This window comes from Helicoverpa zea, chromosome 31 (assembly GCF_022581195.2).
Source record: "Helicoverpa zea isolate HzStark_Cry1AcR chromosome 31, ilHelZeax1.1, whole genome shotgun sequence".
In the NCBI taxonomy this organism is placed as follows: domain Eukaryota; kingdom Metazoa; phylum Arthropoda; class Insecta; order Lepidoptera; family Noctuidae; genus Helicoverpa; species Helicoverpa zea.
Window position 1 is genome coordinate 17,205,859 of NC_061482.1, and position 20,915 is coordinate 17,226,773.

At 37.1% G+C, this 20,915-nt stretch overlaps 1 protein-coding gene across 1 annotated transcript; it reads right to left on the minus strand.

The window, feature by feature from the left end:
• Positions 1–11,786: 11,786 nt before the first annotated feature.
• Positions 11,787–15,041, minus strand: LOC124645230. Its single transcript, XM_047185020.1, has 4 exons — positions 14,905–15,041; positions 14,286–14,377; positions 13,426–13,549; positions 11,787–12,215 (listed from the first exon to the last, which is right to left on the minus strand). The coding sequence occupies exons 2-4, from the start codon at positions 14,374–14,376 to the stop codon at positions 12,095–12,097; spliced, it is 336 nt and encodes a 111-aa protein (XP_047040976.1). The 5' UTR covers position 14,377; positions 14,905–15,041; the 3' UTR covers positions 11,787–12,094.
• Positions 15,042–20,915: the final 5,874 nt, after the last annotated feature.

Below are 20,915 nucleotides of genomic sequence, written 5' to 3' on the forward strand. Positions count from 1 at the left end.
GGAACCCCATCATAGAGACTAATAAATCCAAATCCAAGCCAAGAACTGCTAGACCTAAGGATACAGAAAACATCATGTTTGTACGAAACAATTTGCACCGGTACGCGGTAAAAAGTGACATTCATTCACAATTAATACAAGAAATAAGCACAAAATAGCCGTCCCAAAATTCAGATTAAGCAAAACAAACAAATCATTTTTAGGGAATAGTGTTCGCTTTTACAATAAGCTACCTTCATGTGTACCAGACCTTACTGATAAAAAATTCAAGAATGTCGTCAAGTCTACTTTCATTAAGAGAGCATACTATTAAATGCTACCCTTGGAATGAGCTACCCTTGGAGGTCAGGATGGTAAATAGTCGACACACGTTTAAAATTAAACTGCGTAATCACATCCATGGCAAGTTGGCGGAATCATTACACTAGTTCATTTTCTTCACTTTCTTCTCTTGGATTCAGTAATATATATATATATATTTATTATATTTATATATACATAAATATATTTATTTTTATTTTCTTGCACTTATGCTCAAACTGTGTTGCACCTACCACTTCTGTTTCACCACCACCCTAAGGTAGACTGGCAGAGAACGCCTAAGGCGTTAAGTCCGCCGTTGTACAATGTGCATAAAGTATTTTAAATAAATAAATAAAATAAATCAAAGACTATATTTTGACGACAAAGATGTATTGTGTAAGTCCTACCATTGCACGAGTGGCTTCCCTGGCGACTGGCAGGCTGTCTGGGAATATCTTTGTACTCATTCATGTTTTTGTTCTTATCAAGTCATAATTATTATTTATATATTTATTTATTTTTGCTTTATATAACTTGGTTTGTTAAATTCATTAACTTCTTAAAATTAGTTTGTATGATAATTTTCTCATATAATTCCTAGTGGAAAAGGTAAAAAGTGAAAAACAACTTGACTAATGTTTGTAATGACAAAGTAACTGAAAAACTACGCGTTTTGACACAAAAAGAAAATAGTTTTTTACTAGGTACAGCAAATACGCAGTTATTTTATGTTTAAATGAGTGTGCGCGAGGAAGAACGGGAGAAAAATACTAGCCCAAGCCGCGGCCTTGGTATTGCGGCCGCCGCTATTGGCGTCGATTTCACGAGACAGCTTGCGTCCTGGCCGGATCCCCGCCCTGGGACCTAGAGGCGAAAGTACTCGCGTTCATTATATCGATGGCGCGAGGAAGACCAGAAACATCAACAGTGAAAAACAAAGGCGGTGTGCCTGGGACCTGTACAGTTTAAGAGAAAAAGCTGTGCCAACTGTAAAGTCTCCAGCAAGTAGCGATAGTTCAAAGCCGTCCCAAACTGACAACCGCAAATTTAAACCTTCTAAACATGCCACCGAGTTGGCTAAGAAATATGAGGAAAAGAACAAAATGATACAGACAGGAAACGCGAGCTGTGACTTGGACGAATCTTCAGGAAAAATGAAGATAAACAAATTTCAAAAATCGGCCAAGTGCGAGTCAGACTGGCGCAAGCAGGGTGCCGTACCAATTTTAAAAATAGGCAAAAAAAACAATAGAGAAGATGGCTGGAGCGTACCACCTGCTTGGAACCCCATCATAGAGACTAATAAATCCAAATCCAAGCCAAAAACTGCTAGAACTAAGGATACAGTGAGGTAGTTTTGCGTGAATCGGATTGTCAATAATAATCAACAAATTGTTGGGTAACTGTGTGTAACTATATGTATAATATCAAGACGACCAACGCCTTAGTCTGCCCGTGACCATGAATGCTGAAAAGGATCCGAAACGTCGGGATCAAATAATATTAATATAACCGCGATAAAATCCGTAAAAGTAGTTTTATTTAAATTTAGTAGTATTTTTAATATTCACGCAAGTGTCAGAAATCAATATGGATCGAACGAAAATAGTTTTTAACGACAGCAAATACGCAGTTATTTTGTGTTTAAATGAGTGTTCGCGAGGAAGAACGGGAGAAAAATACTAGCCAGCCACGGCTTTGGTATTGCGGCCGCCGCTATTGGCGTCGATTTCACGAGACAGCTTGCGTCCTGGCCGGATCCCCGCCCTGGGACCTAGAGGCGAAAGTACTCGCGTTCATTATATCGATGGCGCGAGGAAGACCAGAAACATCAACAGTGAAAAACACAGGCGGTGTGCCTGGGACCTGTACAGTTTAAGAAAAAAAGCTGTGCCAACTGTAAAGTCTTCAGCAAGTAGCGGTAGTTCAAAGCCGTCCCAAACTGACAGCCGCAAATTTAAACCTTCTAAACATGCCGCCGAGTTGGCTCAGAAATATGAGGAAAAGAACAAAATGATACAGACAGGAAACGCGAGCTGTGACTTGGACGAATCTTCAGGAAAAATGAAGATAAACAAATTTCAAAAACCGGCCAAGTGCGAGTCAGACTGGCATAAGAAGGGTGCCGTACCAATTTTAAAAATGAGAAGATGGCTGGAGCGTACCACCTGCTTGGAACCCCATCATAGAGACTAATAAATCCAAATCCAAGCCAAGAACTGCTAGACCTAAGGATACAGTGAGGTAGTTTTGCGTGAATGGGATTGTCAGTAATAATCAACAAATTGTTGGGTAACTGTGTGTAACTATATGTATAATATCAAGACGACCAACGCCTTAGTCTGCCCGTGACCATGAATGCTGAAAAGGATCCGAAACGTCGGGATCAAATAGGTAATATTAATATAACCGCGATAAAATCCGTAAAAGTAGTTTTATTTAAATTTAGTAGTATTTTTAATATTCACGTAAGTGTCAGAAATCAATATGGATCGAACGAAAATAGTTTTTAACGACAGCAAATACGCAGTTATTTTGTGCTTAAATGAGTGTTTGCGAGGAAGAACGGGAGAAAAATACTAGCCACGGCCTTGGTATTGTGGCCGCCGCTATTGGCGTCGATTTCACGAGACAGCTTGCGTCCTGGCCGGATCCCCGCCCTGGGACCTAGAAGCGAAAGTACTCGCGTTCATTATATCGATGGCGCGAGGAAGACCAGAAACATCGACAGTGAAAAACACAGGCGGTGTGCCTGGGACCTGTACAGTTTAAGAGAAAAAGCTGTGCCAACTGTAAAGTCTCCAGCAAATAGCGATAGTTCAAAGCCGTCCCAAACTGACAACCGCAAATTTAAACCTTCTAAACATGCCGCCGAGTTGGCTAAGAAATATGAGGAAAAGAACAAAATTCTACAGACAGGAAACGCGAGCTGTGACTTGGACGAATCTTCAGGAAAAATTAAGATAAACAAATTTCAAAAACCGGCCAAGTGCGAGTCAGACTGGCATAAGAAGGGTGCCGTACCAATTTTAAAAATGAGAAGATGGCTGGAGCGTACCACCTGCTTGGAACCCCATCATAGAGACTAATAAATCCAAATCCAAGCCAAGAACTGCTAGACCTAAGGATACAGTGAGGTAGTTTTGCGTGAATGGGATTGTCAGTAATAATCAACAAATTGTTGGGTAACTGTGTGTAACTATATGTATAATATCAAGACGACCAACGCCTTAGTCTGCCCGTGACCATGAATGCTGAAAAGGATCCGAAACGTCGGGATCAAATAATATTAATATAACCGCGATAAAATCCGTAAAAGTAGTTTTATTTAAATTTAGTAGTATTTTTAATATTCACGTAAGTGTCAGAAATCAATATGGATCGAACGAAAATAGTTTTTAACGACAGCAAATACGCAGTTATTTTGTGCTTAAATGAGTGTTTGCGAGGAAGAACGGGAGAAAAATACTAGCCACGGCCTTGGTATTGTGGCCGCCGCTATTAGCGTCGATTTCACGAGACAGCTTGCGTCCTGGCCGGATCCCCGCCCTGGGACCTAGAGGCGAAAGTACTCGCGTTCATTATATCGATGGCGCGAGGAAGACCAGAAACATCGACAGTGAAAAACACAGGCGGTGTGCCTGGGACCTGTACAGTTTAAGAGAAAAAGCTGTGCCAACTGTAAAGTCTCCAGCAAATAGCGATAGTTCAAAGCCGTCCCAAACTGACAACCGCAAATTTAAACCTTCTAAACATGCCGCCGAGTTGGCTAAGAAATATGAGGAAAAGAACAAAATTCTACAGACAGGAAACGCGAGCTGTGACTTGGACGAATCTTCAGGAAAAATTAAGATAAACAAATTTCAAAAACCGGCCAAGTGCGAGTCAGACTGGCATAAGAAGGGTGCCGTACCAATTTTAAAAATGAGAAGATGGCTGGAGCGTACCACCTGCTTGGAACCCCATCATAGAGACTAATAAATCCAAATCTAAGCCAAGAACTGCTAGACCTAAGGATACAGAAAACATCATGTTTGTACGAAATAATTTGCACCGGTACGCGGTAAAAAGTGACATTCACAATATTAATACTAGAAATAAGCACAAAATAGCCGTCCCAAAATTTAGATTAAGCAAAACAAACAAATCATTTTTAGGGAATAGTGTTCGCTTTTACAATATAAGCTACCTAAATGTGTAACAGACCTTACTGATAAAAAGTTCAAGAATGTCGTCAAGTCTACTCTCATTAAGAGAGCATACTGTAAAATCAAAGACTATTTTGACGATAAGGATGTATGGCGTTAGTCCTACATTGCACGAGTGGCTTCCCTGGCGACTGGCAGGCTGTCTGGGAATATCTTTGTACTCATTCATGCTTTTGTTCTTATCAAGTCATTATTATTATTATTTATATATTTATTTATTTATGCTTTATATAACTTGGTTTGTTAAATTCATTAACTTCTTAAAATACTTTCTCAGAGTCAACCCTTAAAATATTGTAAGCACTACATACCAAATGTAATACCCATTTGGTTGTAAAAAGAGTAACCATGGAGTTTTTTGCCCGTTCTTCTCCATAGGAAGCTACTTTTGGAATGGGCAAGAATCAAACTTATTTATAATTTTTGACGTTCATTAGTGCTTGTAAAGGCCTAAATGAAATAAATGATTTGATTTGATTTGACAGTGAGGTCGTTTTGCGTGAATCGGATTGGCAATAATAATCAAGAAATTGTATGGTAACTGTGTGTAACTTATGATATCAAGACGACCAACACCTTAGTCTGCCCGTGACCATGGATGCTGTAAAGGATCCGAAACGTCGGGATTAAATAATATTAATATAACCGCGATAAAATCCGTAAAAGTAGTTTTATTTAAATGTAGGTGTATTTTTAATATTCACGTAAGTGTCCGAAATCAATATGGATCGAACGAAAATAGTTTTTAACGACAGCAAATACGCAGTTAATTTGTGTTTAATTAAGTGTTCGCGAGGAAGAACGGGAGAAAAATACTAGCCCAAGCCGCGGCCTTGGTATTGCGGTCGTCGCTATTGGCGTCGATTTCACGAGACAGCTTGCGTCCTGGCCGGATCCCCGCCCTGGGACCTAGAGGCGAAAGTACTCGCGTTCATTATATCGATGGCGCGACGAAGACCAGAAACATCAACAGTGAAAAACACAGGCGGTGTGCCTGGGACCTGTACAGTTTAAGAAAAAAAGCTGTGCCAACTGTAAAGTCTTCAGCAAGTAGCGGTAGTTCAAAGCCGTCCCAAACTGACAGCCGCAAATTTAAACCTTCTTAACATGCCGCCGAGTTGGCTCAGAAATATGAGGAAAAGAACAAAATGATACAGACAGGAAACGCGAGCTGTGACTTGGACGAATCTTCAGGAAAAATGAAGATAAACAAATTTCAAAAACCGGCCAAGTGCGAGTCAGACTGGCATAAGAAGGGTGCCGTACCAATTTTAAAAATGAGAAGATGGCTGGAGCGTACCACCTGCTTGGAACCCCATCATAGAGACTAATAAATCCAAATCCAAGCCAAGAACTGCTAGACCTAAGGATACAGTGAGGTAGTTTTGCGTGAATGGGATTGTCAGTAATAATCAACAAATTGTTGGGTAACTGTGTGTAACTATATGTATAATATCAAGACGACCAACGCCTTAGTCTGCCCGTGACCATGAATGCTGAAAAGGATCCGAAACGTCGGGATCAAATAATATTAATATAACCGCGATAAAATCCGTAAAAGTAGTTTTATTTAAATTTAGTAGTATTTTTAATATTCACGCAAGTGTCAGAAATCAATATGGATCGAACGAAAATAGTTTTTAACAACAGCAAATACGCAGTTATTTTGTGTTTAAATGAGTGTTCGCGAGGAAGAACGGGAGAAAAATACTAGCCAGCCACGGCTTTGGTATTGCGGCCGCCGCTATTGGCGTCGATTTCACGAGACAGCTTGCGTCCTGGCCGGATCCCCGCCCTGGGACCTAGAGGCGAAAGTACTCGCGTTCATTATATCGATGGCGCGAGGAAGACCAGAAACATCAACAGTGAAAAACACAGGCGGTGTGCCTGGGACCTGTACAGTTTAAGAGAAAAAGCTGTGCCAACTGTAAAGTCTCCAGCAAATAGCGATAGTTCAAAGCCGTCCCAAACTGACAGCCGCAAATTTAACCCTTCTAAACATGCCACCGAGTTAGCTAAGAAATATGAGGAAAAGAACAAAATGATACAGACAGGAAACGCGAGCTGTGACTTGGACGAATCTTCAGGAAAAATTAAGATAAACCAATTTCAAAAACCGGCCAAGTGCGAGTCGGGCTCGAGCAAGAAGGGTGCCGTACCAATTTTCAAAATTAGCAAAAAAATCACGTTTGTTGTATAGGAGCCCACTTATTTTGCTGTGCCCGACATGGTCCATGTGAACTATTTATAAGTATTACCACCTAAGAATACATGTAAAAAGCAATAAAAGTATTGAGTAAGAACATCAATAGTATCATAAGAACCATTTTTTGTAGAAAATTTTAAGTTCTACAACTTTGATCTGAGGTTATTTTTTAAATAAATAAATAGATAAAACTTGCCAAAAAAATAAACAATAAAACTTGAAACTTTTAATTTTGACCCCGAATAACTTTTGAGGCATAAAGGATCGAAGGGGACTTTTAAAACTTTATTTGTAATGGTAAACCCAAACTCTTCACCAATATTTGGCTTTCCGGCAATTAATGTTATGTGACCACTATTTTTCGGTCCGGATGGACCGGACTATTGATATAAACAATCAATTTTTCAAACCTGTCAAGATGTCTTTGAGAATTCGAGAACAATAAAAAACAATCTAATTGAGAACCTCCTCTTTTTTTCGAATTCGGTTAAAATTCAGAACCTCTTACCTTTTTCATTAATCATCAGTCGACTATTAACTACTGCTGAAAATATGTAGTATACACAAAGTCCTCAAAACCAAGATTCTCATAGGCGGCCGATTTTTTTGCAAATAAGTGTATTAACAACGTATTTTCATGCTGTCATAATATTTTAGTCATCCATAGATTTACACTATTTTCTCGCTATTACCTATTTACTAAACAAGTTTTGTATGTCTATACGTGAAGTTGTATGATAGGCACACAACCACGACGCTAGTCTGCTTGATTTTTTGCGTTGACAAAACCTAAATTTGACATCGCGCGCCACGCGTATACCTATACGCTCTTTAATGTAGCCGCAACTCTCACTCAACTCAAGAGTGTCCTGCGACAGAGGATGTTCATATAGATACCGTGACGGTGTTGGGGATGAGCAAATACCCTATGTGCACAGCATAAAGTAACAGGCATGACCGCAGTGGTGAAAACCGGCGGCGCGGTGCAGTCATCGACGACTTCGTTACGCAGCCAGAGCGATATAACTTTTACCAGGTGTCACGAAATGGGAGAGAGGGCACCATATCTCCTACCTCCTACAATAATACTGTAACGGTAGATCGTGTTTCAACTGAGGTTGCCATACAATTCAACTGTAATGTTGGTGGTGGTCTGTGGCGGGTGGACATGAATTTACAGAGCATCATATACAAAAGAGTTTCGGGTGGATTTGTTGCGACTGAACGAAGACACACAGAGCGTCATACCTATACAGCTCTGCATATTGACCCTGTCAGGACTGATGAGCACAATTTGAGACGATCATTTACTTTACACATCCTATCCATTTCAATGCTTGAGTTAGTTAAGGTATGCAGGGTGAGTGCTAGCTAGCATAGTCGGTTTTTATAAATGTTTTTATTCTGCAATATACACTTTGTATATCAATTTATATTTTAAAAGATGAAAGTTTCTTCTAACCTAAAGACGGACATGTGTTGCTGGGGAGTTTGTTGCGCTACTTCTTCCCAGCAAAAACACATAAGAAGTGGTGAAGGGTGGGCGCTTTTGGGGGTTGTCTTTTGTAAATTCTATAATGATAAAAAAGAACTTCTACGCCGAAAGTAAAACAAACAACGACACCCAATATAACAAGTGGATTGTCTTCTCTTTCACCTTTATATAAACGACCTTCCAAAAACCAGAGAAGGACCTGGTTTTTGTGTTTTATTCACTGACGATATTTCGATTAAATGACCTAACAAAAACATTAACCTGGATGAATGAACACAGTCTTGAAATCTATTTCGGAAAAACTAAAGCAATAGCATTCCTACCCCGTCAAAACAGCCACTTTCTTTTAATTTCTTTTTTAACGACCATGCAATAGAACAAGTTAACGAATTTCCATTACTAGGCATAACAGTAGCCACGAACATGAATTGTATAAAGATAATTTATTTTGTGAAAACACGAGTATATGTATGTTTACAAAAACAGAAGTATTTTTGTGACATAAGGTTGTAAAATAAAATCAGACCTATACAGAATATTTAAAGCGAAACGTCACAATATAATAACAAGTATTAGGCATCACTTAAATTATGAATTCATTGAGATTATAAATATTTGGCAATAAGATATTCATTGTAGCGACTTAATCCATGTATGTGCTTTGTTGTATATGACGGGCGCTAGACAAAATACGCTTCTATGCATTAGCGCAGTGTTGCATGACTACGACTGCTAACATCAGTAAAGCGACTAAATGATTTTTGGTTGCTTTTTACAAAAGAAGCTTCATTCGAAATCTTTGTAATGAAAATTGGAAATCACACCTACCGAAAACAAAAGATCTCTCTGGCAAGATTAAAAGAACGAAAAACCCGCTGTGACCACATACTACATCGATGTACCAACTAAAGTAATGTTGATTATACTTATGTTCATACTTCTGATCCCACCAATAAATGATTAATGTATTAAGGTAGCAAACTTGAAATACTTGATACATGATGTTTTTAAGTTACCTAATATTAACTACCTATATTTTTTATTACAATTACAGAAACTGATTTTTCTTATAATAATTTTAAGGAATAAAGAATAAAATGATAATAATAATCACTACTCAAGGCAAACTCATTCGGATCGTAGTCAACATAGAACAAACAGACAGCTGCAAACCGCATTTTATAAAATTAATCATTTTCACTACCCTATGTTATTTATACATATATTATATACACCTACATATATACTGTTTGTATATTACACTGCATCATATGTATATACTAGGTATTCTGATTTCTTTTTTACCTATACTGTACTATATATATATATATATATTTTTATATATATATATTATTCTATATATATATATATATATATATATATATATATATAAAATATAATATAAATATAATATAAATAGAATAATATATATATATAAAAATATATATATATATTATTCTATATATATATATATATATATATATATATATATATATATATATATATATATATAGAATAATATATATATATATATTTTTTAAATTTCCAGTGTATACAAATCTAGATGTACATATATCAATCCAAAGGTTGTCTGGAAGAAATCGCTGTTTAGCGATAAGACCGCCCATTGTACTGTTCTTTGTCTTGTGATTTCCTGTGTTGTTGATTTTCTTGGTGTACAATAAAGAAAAAATATATATATATAGATTTTTCTTTATTGTACACCAAGAAAATCAACAACACAGGAAATCACAAGACAAAGAACAGTACAATTGGCGGTCTTATCGCTAAACAGCGATTTCTTCCAGACAACCTTTGGATTGATATATGTACATCTAGATTTGTATACACTGGAAATTTTGTAAATATGAACACACACACATATAATTTTACACCACACGCGAAGATAAAACATAAAAAAATGTATATTCAAAGTAGGCTGAAAATCAGCAACTTTTTGGAGGTCAAAACAAAAGACAGCCTGCAAAACGCCCGCCCATTATCACTTCCTACGTGTTTTTGCTGAGAAGGAGAAGTGTGGAACAAACTCCCCAGCAACCAAATTCTGTTTGGATCGTTTGAAGAACTGTTGATATTAGACAACATACCTGACAGACGAGATACACACTCCGACACAAAAAAACGCCTAAACCATCTAGCCCAGTACTCATGGCCAAAAAATCTTAACAGCTTGGAGTATAGGCATATCTTTCAGGCAATCCATCCATCTTTTCTTATTTTTCAGCAAAAGAATGAACCAATAGTGATTAAATTTTCAGACCCTGTTTTATGTTGACGTATCGACAGGTCACACACATTTACCAAATACTGTTAATAATTTTATTGATCTCTATAGTTCCTATTCATTGTTACCTTTTTCATTGTATTATTTGTGTTTTAGAATATTTTATTATTTGAATGTTTAAGTTTTTTTTTAATGTTTCTCTTTAATTGTTTACTATTTAATTTAATGTTTAATTTCAAATGTTTAATTTAATTTGTAAGTTCATGTGTTGTTTAATTAAATATTGATTAACTTTCTTTGATTTTAACTTTGAAGATGATGTACCTATGCATGATGTGTTCTCCTATAACTGAAGGAGCACAAATCTATAAATAACTTTTTATAATTATGCATGTAATGTGTATCCTTTGTTGAAGTTCCTTTTGAATAAAATAAAAATAAAAATGAAAAATAAATAAAAAAAAATAAAAAAAAAATGTAAACTGAAAATCGCAAAAAGTCTTTGTATGTGTGGTCCATCATTACAAAAAAAATAAAAGCTTGTAAAAAGAGGAAGACCGTCTTCTGCCATAGAAGACATGATTGAGAAGAAGAATAAAAGAAATACAGCAATCCTTCCCCCCTAGAGATGTCAGATTAGACATCTGATCATCTTCCATAAGCATATGGCTAGAGACAAATCTGTAAATGTGCACAATGCAAGGGAAAACTTATATATTATGCGAAAAGTGTCATGTTGAGTTGTGTTCGAACAAAGACAACAATTGTTTTTATAAAATTCATAAATAAGTAGAGCTATTGTTATTATAAAACTAAATATATGATTATTTTCAATGTTCCTAATTAAGAGCCAAATATGTTATGTAATAAGTTAATGCATACTGTACCACACATGGAACATAATCAAAAAAAATAAATATCTTGAAAATTAATGAAGTTTAATTGTTATTGCTATCATTTATTATCTTTAGACATTATATAAAACCACATATATTTTATAGACAACATTTAAAAAAATCATGCATTGTAGGTTATTCTTAATTTTGGGACGACTATTTTGTGCTTATTTCTAGTATTCAATTCAAGTTTTACTCCAAGAAATTATAACATCTATTATAACCGACCCTGTTCTGATCAAGTTAACAAATATCATCACAATATTTCGAAACACATGATTTTATATTTTTCTTGACATAATTACAAACGTTATTATAATACATTTATTTACAAACTTACTATTCTACTTCTAATACTATATTTACAAACTAAATTAATAATTAATTTTATGTACAATCAAGATTAAAAACACGCCTAGGAGTTCCTTCGGCGTCGGCGCGTGATGACCATCATATTTCTTAGCCAACTCAGCGGCATGTTTTGAAAGTTTAAATTTACGGCTGTCAGTTTGGGACGGCTTTGAACTATCGCTACTGGCTTCACAATTGGCACAGATTTTTTCTTAAAGTTTACAGGTCCTAGGCACACCGCCTGTGTTTTCATTATTGTTGTTTTTGGTCTTCCTCGCGCCATCGATATAATGAACGCGAGTACTTTGAAGGGGCAAGTATTTTTCTCCCGTTTTTCCTCGCGAACACTCATTTTAAACAAAATAACTGCGTATTTGCTGTCGTTAAAAACTATTTTCGTTTTGTGTGTGGCGTGACAATTTTGGTATCTTCTTTCAAATCGGAATTAAGTTTACTCACTTTTGACATTGCGTATAGTTGATCAGTAGCGTTGCCAGCATTTCTTGTGCAACTGAAGAAGAAAGAAATACATATTTATGTGTATGAATAATAATACGGTGATAGGTTTTGTTGATATATAGAGCTATATTTAGCTATATAGAGTAAGAACCCATCTGCCGCATTAGGCACGTCCTGTAAGGGTAGAATATGTAAGGTTGGGTATGTAAATAAATGTATGTAAATAAATAAATAAATATAATTTTGCATGAATAACTGCTTCCATACAACATCTGTCGATGTGTTGTAAATCTTTGAAGTTCAATGGGTTCGGATGTGATTTTCAGCTCTAAAAAGTTGGTTAGTGTATTTGACGTATCTGCGTATAATGCTGAACCAATGGTCAAAGTTAGCATTGAAGAGTGAGTATATCAATAGATTGACTTGGCCAAAACTGCACGAAAGATCGCATAGTTTACTTAAGCACAAACGCAACTCGTTCAAAGTTTTTTTATTATCTATACTTATAATAAATCTGTAGAGAGGTCAATTCTGTACATGAAATATATTTCCAAAATAACTATCAAGGGGTGATTAGTGATCCATACTGATGCCAAAAATGCAATCAGTAAAATTTTTGTCTGTCTGTCTGTTCGTTATGGAAACAAAAACTACTTGACGGATTTTAACGAAACTTGGCACAATTATTCTTTATACACCTGGGCAGGTTATAGGATACTTTTCATCATGCTACGGTCAATAGGAGCAGAGCAGAAAAGGGAAATGTTGGGAAAACGGGAGAAGTTACTCCATTTTTTTAAGCTTCCGTCGCGTGTGCAGCCTTAATGGTTAAAGCTACACAGTAACCATGTATGACGGAAATGTTTTCCTTAAAATTATGTAAAAAAGATTCCAAGACAGCATATATCTATCATTTATGGTTGACTCACAATAACACGAGTAACTCTCGATAGCTTAGCAGTTAGGCACTTTCTGATTATATTTGTCTACTATTACATTTATAACACTGTTGCTCACACTAATTTAAAAAAGTTAACTTTTGTTGTTATTTCATTAAATAGGTAGGTAAGTATTAGTTATTTTGGTGGAAACTATTAATAAATAGTTTACATTTTATTTCTTTTTAGGTGAAATTTAGATAGCCTGGTGTTTATTATTTCTTCCTCGCTTTGCACAAAGTACGAATCTAATCGCAGAAGCTAGTTAATATTAGGTAAGTTAACTATGGTAAAATAAAATAGGCAATGAAATGTATAACAAACCGGTCTTGCACGGCCGCCGGTGCACGATGACTCGACACCGCGTGCGCTGTGTCGCCTTGTTGGAATGCACGGCGCCGACCACACAATGAATTTGCTGCATTTCCACCAGGGTTTGCAGGGAGACCTGGAATCGTTTAATAAACGTCCAAGCAATTTGTTAACTCATTGAGCACAGGGATAAATGGGAAATTTACTTTAAATTGTTTATTTCAATACGAGGGTCACAGTGCATAACTCATTACTCTATAATGCGTTGTAATGCACTATTATCACTAGTATTATTCTGTGAAACGCCACACACACCCAAAATAATTGCTTAAGAAACAAAGGAATGACTGGGCACTTTTCCGTGATCGGCACGACTAACTTAAAATTGGATTTGTCGCAGCCTAAAGTACTAATACTCCTCTAAACCATGTTTATTTATGAGAAAGGGATATCTTAAACCGCGTGTGTAAAAAACCAAAACCTAAACAGCAGAACGGCTTACACAAAAATGCCGAATTTTTTAGCATTGCCATCAATCGACAGTACAGGCCAGTTAGCTGACCATTTCGCTAGATGTACATAATTTTTCTAAAATGTTTTCACAAATGTGTTCACATCGAAAACTTTTCAAAACACCGACAAAGTTTTTACTAAAAATTTATCCAAACCATGGTTTAACAACTTTCTTAGAATTTTTCCAAAATTCAAATTTAGAACAGACTCTTACGCAAGCAGACCTAACCCTTTTGATGTTAATAATATATTCCAGTTATTAAAATCTTTTGAAACACACATAAAGTCCTTAAAACCAAGATTTCGTATAGGTGCCCGTTTTTTCTATAAGTATAGGTAAATTAATAAAGATTTCAAACCTTTATAGTCGCGGTCTTCAAGCAAAGGTTGCAGCCATCTAGCAGATATTGTCCGTCGTGGTATCTTTCTCCTCGTGCTTGGCCAGCTCATGCTGAAAATAAAATGCACAGTTACTTCTTCAGTTAATAGAGTTTCAGTAAAATGGTGGGCCGGACGGCATCATGTCACTAAAGGATGTGCTGATAAACCATGTGGTCAACCACAGTCGCAGCATATGCTGAGCACGTGCTTTCCTTTGCGCACGCACCATGCTGGACTAAACCGACGACAACGAGGAAGACATACCTATCTAAATGTGACATGGCGGTACTACAGAACACACATAATATAAGCCCAAACACGAGGTAGTTCAGTTCGTTAAATATTTAAAATTTTAACTTGTATTTTTTTTTAATTTATGTGGAGGTAGAACAAAAGTACTTCGAATGATGCAACATTTTTGTGAATTACTTGCATTACTTATGCCTTTCTTAACTAGTGTTAACTATTACTTTATGAACTAAGCCATATTAAACTAGTAAATTAGCAAGAATAAGCAAAGCAGTACAGAGAACATAAAAATAAAAATTTTATTGCTTTGTAGTACGTGTGTGAATTTGTGTGCTGTTCAAAACTTACCCTAATTCGGGATTTCCAGACAACAAATACACTACAACACAAGACTTTTAAATTAATTTCAAAATTAAACGGCCATGTCTGCTAGATTGCTCGACAAGACGGAAAGTGGTAGGTGGTCAACGCCGGATCAGCCTAGAAGCGACTAGCGAGGCTGGGCTGAGCGCTCGCGCCTCTGCATCGATCGAAATCATTCGTTCGGTTCATTCCTCGCATTGAAAACTATCACAATCATGCAACGTTCCGTTACACGTTACTATCCACTTTACGTACAAATTAAAGTACTTAGATAGGATTAATTGATAGAAAAGGAGTCTTACCTTTCTTTATGACTAACAGCCTTACTTATAAACGTGAATTAAATAATAAGTAACACTTAGTATGTAAAAGGTTTATTAGTATTTTAAAACTAGATGTTGTTAGTTCAAAATTGTGCACTGATGGGAACGAATGATTGTTGAACTGTGATTGAGTGATCGGACCGAACACAGGGGCCCGATTCTCCTAATTTTACTTAAGTGACATACGATTCACGTTCGACTGAGATCCAATCCCGACTCAATTACGATTGAAGCGTATGTGGCATTCCGCAATTTTTTCTTTGAAATAAACCTTGTTTATCCTTTTCTGTCATTCAATAATGAATCATTTTGTGTGCAAATGATTTACGATTACAATATGATTGTAGAACAAACTACCGTATAGACTAAAATCACCAAAATAGCAGACCAATCGCAAACCAATCGAATGTCGTTCGAATACGATTGGTCTTATGTTAGTAGCAGAATGCCCGATGGTTAAAACTGCTATTGCGATCATATTGCGATTCAATTTCTATTCGATTTTCACATTCTTAACTTAGGAGAATCGGGCCCCTGGTCTTTTCATGTATTGTACAGAACAGGGTGGAGTGAAAAAAATTTTGCTCAAATCTCCTGTATTATTAATTGATGAACATAATAGCTCTATTCATGCAAAAATCAAAGGTCCACGACTTTATTTTCAGGTGGCGCATTGAGAAAATTGTTTCAAAAAGCGAATATTCATACTTATTAGCCTACCCTCAAAAATAATTATTCTTACTTGTTTGGCTTACAAATACATATATACATTTTTAGGGTTCCGCAGCCAAAGGGTAAAACGGGACCCTAATGTTTTCGCTCCTTTGTCCGTCCGTCCGTCTGTCACCAGGCTCATGAACCGTGATAGTTAGAGAGTTGAAATTAACAACAAATACTGAAGACTATTACAAGCTTTTATTATACTTGTAGATAATGTTTGTATCTATGTATCTATCTATGTGTGTTCGGGCGGAATTTTACAACTCAATTTTAAGGCACTTGCCCTCAACCGATTGAGCTGAAAGTCAAAGTCAAATCATTTATTTCATTTAGGCCTTTACAAGCACTTATGAATGTCAAAAATTATAAATAAGGTTGATTCTAGTTGCCCAAGTTACGACAAGCTTTTAAAACATATAAATTGTGTCAAATATGTATGTTACATTTAAAATGTCGTAATAAGTTGAGTAAAGTTATAGTAAGAGATTACCTATTTTTTTTCTTTTTGGTGCATTTAAATAAAAGCTTGTTTTTTTTTTAAAAAAATTACCTTTTATTTTAAATCGGTTCCGTAGTTTTTGAGTTTATCCATTACAAACAATAAAGCCACAATTTTTTCATCATCATCTGCTTAGCTTTTTCGGTCTTCCAGTATTTTACAAGGAGCAACTGCCTATCTGACCTCCTCAACTCAGTAGCCCTGGTAACCTCATACCCTTTGTTAAGACTTGTGTCAAGCTTACTGGCTTCTGACCACCCGTAACGACTGCCAAGGATGTTAAATGACAGCCGGGACCTACAGTTTAACATGCCACCCGAAACACAGTCATTGGTGTCTAAGATATACCTACTTAAAAAGTATATATGTATGTACCAACTTAGAAAAGTTGCATTGGTACTTGCCGGACCTGGAATCGACCCCACGCAATCACACTTGAGAGGCTGGTTCTTTGCCCACTAGGCCACTATCTATGACTTTTTGTTTGCGTCGTATTACGCCTACTGATTTCAAATAGCAACAAGTTGCACGTTCAGGTGATGCTATCTACTTGATAAGATGCTATTTTGTTTTATGTACGACGTTTTACTCTTCTAAATTCTTAATTTGTTAATATTGCTCAACAGTGACGAATTAACGTTATATGAAAGTTTTTGACGAGCACTTTCTTTTAGTCTATCGCAGCCAAGTGAAAATCCAGCGCGAAGAAGGTGCTTTCGCCCATTAAAAAACTGTATGGTTTTTATTATTTCCATATAAATATTTTTATTTACAATATACACCACACACTTACATATACAAACTTTTTTATAAACTATGTTATGTTAGTGTCAGCTATCTGCCCCAGAATTAAATAACTTGCTGGTCAAGAGTTTTCTTACGACATACGCCTCATCGCTGTTTGGAAAAGTGCCCATGCTCCTTTATTTATTTTTTTAATGCAATTCCTGCTTCATTGTCTTTCCAGAAAACGTCGAAAGCACTTCCTATCTCTTCCACCCACGGAGGAGTAAAACTTTTTTACTAGAACACTTGAAACCTTAGGTTTTTACACTTCCCAGGTTTCCACTATAAGGCTACGAAAGTAGATTTTCTGCAGGTCACTGTCTAAGGTCTACTAACAATGTTACATTGTGTAAGAGAGTCACGAGACATTTTTCGAGTTTTGTCGTATATATGCTAATTGACCGACACAGCCGAGTTGGTACCTCGGGCCGTCGGCCCTATGAATGACGAGTGTGTCATAAGATGAGCGAACCAGGGACGAAATCTTATAAGTAGGTATTTTATAGCGGTCATATGTACTTTTAGAGAACCCGCTCACTACAAACTTTTGTCGGCCGTAAGTATGGAAATATATGGAAGTAAACACATTGTCGGTGGCAATGCGCATATAGCGACTAGCCAAGTTAAAAAAAAAAAAAAGTAAACACAACAACGATCAGATCACTAGGCCTGTATCAGACCGACTGAAAACATTCATTTGAATCATGATTGAAGATCATTATGGCGTTAGTAACTCTGTCGGTCCCGCTTCCACAACGAAACTACTAATCGTTTTAGAATGTGGCAATAAGTCTACGAACTGAAAAAGGGCAAGACTTATATCCAGTTACGGGAAGTAGTAATGCCTAACGCTGAGACTACGATTGATGGATAAGGGCAAAAAGAAGCACTATTTAAAACTTTGGTTAGGTTAACCTGAAATCAGACTCCATACTTAATAAAAAAAGGCAGGACCGCCTATCATAATAAACACGGCTTAACTTTCATCACACGAACAATAACAACAGATGTTTCACAAACTAAAAGTTCCACAACATTACGTATACAAAAGCAAGAATAATTCATAACTAACATTAATTTAAGTTGTTTTGTTTGTTGCTCGAAGTAAAGGTAGGTTTCGGAAGCAAGTTGCCGACCGCAAGGGACGCGACTTCGGTACTGGTTTATTAAGACATCATCTGCCTAGCCCTTTTCCCAACAATCTCAGGGTCGGCTTCCAGTCTAACCGGATAATCACCAGCAGCTGAGTACTAGTGGTTTACAAGAGAGCAACTGCCTTTGCGACCTCCTCAACCCAGTTACTCTGGCAACCCAAAAGTCCTGGGTACTGGTATAGATATACGTATTTACAAGAAATCGTTATGGATCGAAGATTGCGGCAGCAGCACGTGCGGTCCGCAGTTGCAATCGGCAGCTAGCTTCTAAAACGTACCTTAGCTCAGCTGGATAGGTTCATTACATACTTTTACTAACTCTGTCTATGTCTGGGCACTTTGGATGTAGCTACTATCTAGTCCTAAGCTCGAATGAAATTTAAATTATTTTGTGGTCAAAGGTCCTGCTTATTGTATTTGAGAAAGAGGTTCATTATGTGAAAACAAGGAATACAATTATAAACTACTGTCCGTCTTCGAAAATATATAGCCTAGGTTACTCAGGAACACTTTCAACGGACGAGTTGGATGGGAGTTTGAATTTTTCCGCGTACGCGTACCTGGACGGCGAAGTTTGATATACTTCTACTTTGTATTTGTACTTCCTGATCGTACTGGTTTTGGAGAGCGGTGATAGGGTCGTCAGGAAGGGTCGGGGTGTGCCTTGGTCGGCGGAGCTTGCTCCTCCGCGATGGTTCGTATCGGGCGGCCGATTCGATCAATGGATTTCGATGCTCGATTGCACCGTCGAAGTAACGCTTGGAAAGGCGTTTGAGGAATTGCACCACGGTAGGCACTCTCAGATCGACATGTAACATTTCATTACTGACATAGAATTGCGCACCGGTTATTCTACGAAAGAATTGGTTCTGCAGTACCTGCAATCGATGGATATGACGGGGTTTGGCGTGGGAGAATATAACTCCCGCATAAGTCATGATGGGACGGATCACAAAGGCTCAGTTTACTTTAATGACAGCTTGCTTGAAGCAGTGGTCAGAGCATAAAGACGACTCGACATTTATTGTGCGGAATTGATACCGGCTTTCAACCAATAGATGGCGCTGTATGTCCGGAATAAATTTTATTTTTATTTCTTGTACAATACAAACTATCATATGTCCTTTTTCAGGTTCAAAACTATGTCTGTACCAAATTTCACAAAAATCGGTTCAGAAGTTTAGGCGTGAAGAAAACACAGACAGAGTTTCTTTCGCATTTACCTATAATATTACTTTGGACTAGTTTAGATCGTGTTTGAGGCGTTTACCTTTAAGTGAGTTTTACACTACTTTTGATTGTCAATAGTTATAAGGTATGTATAGTGTGAACATTCATTGGTAAACCTAATAAATAAAATATTAACTACGTTTACGTATATGAACTTCCTAGTTCAAAAATTGCATTGTATAATTTTCTCGAAGTCAACCTACTTAAAATGTAAGTCAAATATTCTAAACACTTCTGTCTATGGATTTCCTTGTCGATTTTTCTCCATGAGACCAACTTCTTGAGACCGTGCACCTGACTTTGTATTTTCTTTAGAACCTGTAATAGGTATATAGGATCACTACATAGTATAAAACAAAGACGCTTTATCTATCCCTGTATCCCTATTCCCGTATCCGTTGTGCACTTAAATATTCCAAACTACGCAACGAGGGTTCCATGAGGGTTTTTTTAAAGATGGAGTGATTAAAGAGGAAGGTTTATATTTGTTATAACATAAATTAAATAGTAGGGAAATACTGTTATTCCGAGCGAAGCCGGGGCGAGTCGCTAGTGTATGAACTAAAAATCTTTTGACTTTGGGTCGTTCGCTTGGATCAAACTGCACGACGGAATTTTGATCTAATAAATAATTTTGTCGTACCTTAGGCCCGGTTCCCACTACGCCGGACCGGCAGATCTGCCGCGCCGGTAAATCTGCCGGAAGGGCTAGTGGCTGTACAATTTATATGAAGCTATTCACATTATCCCGGGTCCGGCATTTTTGCCGAGCCCGGCATTTTTACCGAGCGTTTTGTCACTACGAATTGCCGGCAGAACGACCGGGCCCGGAGTAATGTGAACGAGTTTGTGCCGGTATCTGTCCCCCGCTCGCCCCGCTCGTGCTCCCCTCGCCCCGCCCGTGTTCCACTCACGTCATTCGGCTCGCATTTTCTGGTAAAAGTAGACGTTTAGCATGGATATTCAAGCAGAAACTTTAATTACGCTTGTCCAAGAGAGACCTGTTCTGTGGGATAAGACCGAAGACGTCTATAAAGACAAAAACTTAAAGTTAGCAGCATGGCGTGAAGTATGTTTAATACTGAAACCAAACTTCGATGAACTGGATGAAAAAGAAAGAAAACAGTACGGTGAGTTTTTAATGTTTTATTGATAAAATGTAAATGCATTGATAAAGGAGATGGCCAAATTTTCATAGAAAAAAAACCCAGAATCGACAGCAATGAAATGGTTACCAATAGGTTCTTTATGATAGACCTTTGATGGTGCCAAAAAATCCAGACT

Bases quoted from the DNA above. Each gene is read 5' to 3' on its own strand.
- LOC124645230 (XM_047185020.1), bottom strand. From the start codon at position 14,376: ATGAGCTGGCCAAGCACGAGGAGAAAGATACCACGACGGACAATATCT. The intron at 13,550-14,285 runs GTTTGAAATCTT...AAACGATTCCAG, and splicing joins TGAAGACCGCGACTATAAAG to GTCTCCCTGCAAACCCTGGT. The intron at 12,216-13,425 runs GTTTGTTATACA...TTTCTTCTTCAG, and splicing joins CCGGCGGCCGTGCAAGACCG to TTGCACAAGAAATGCTGGCA.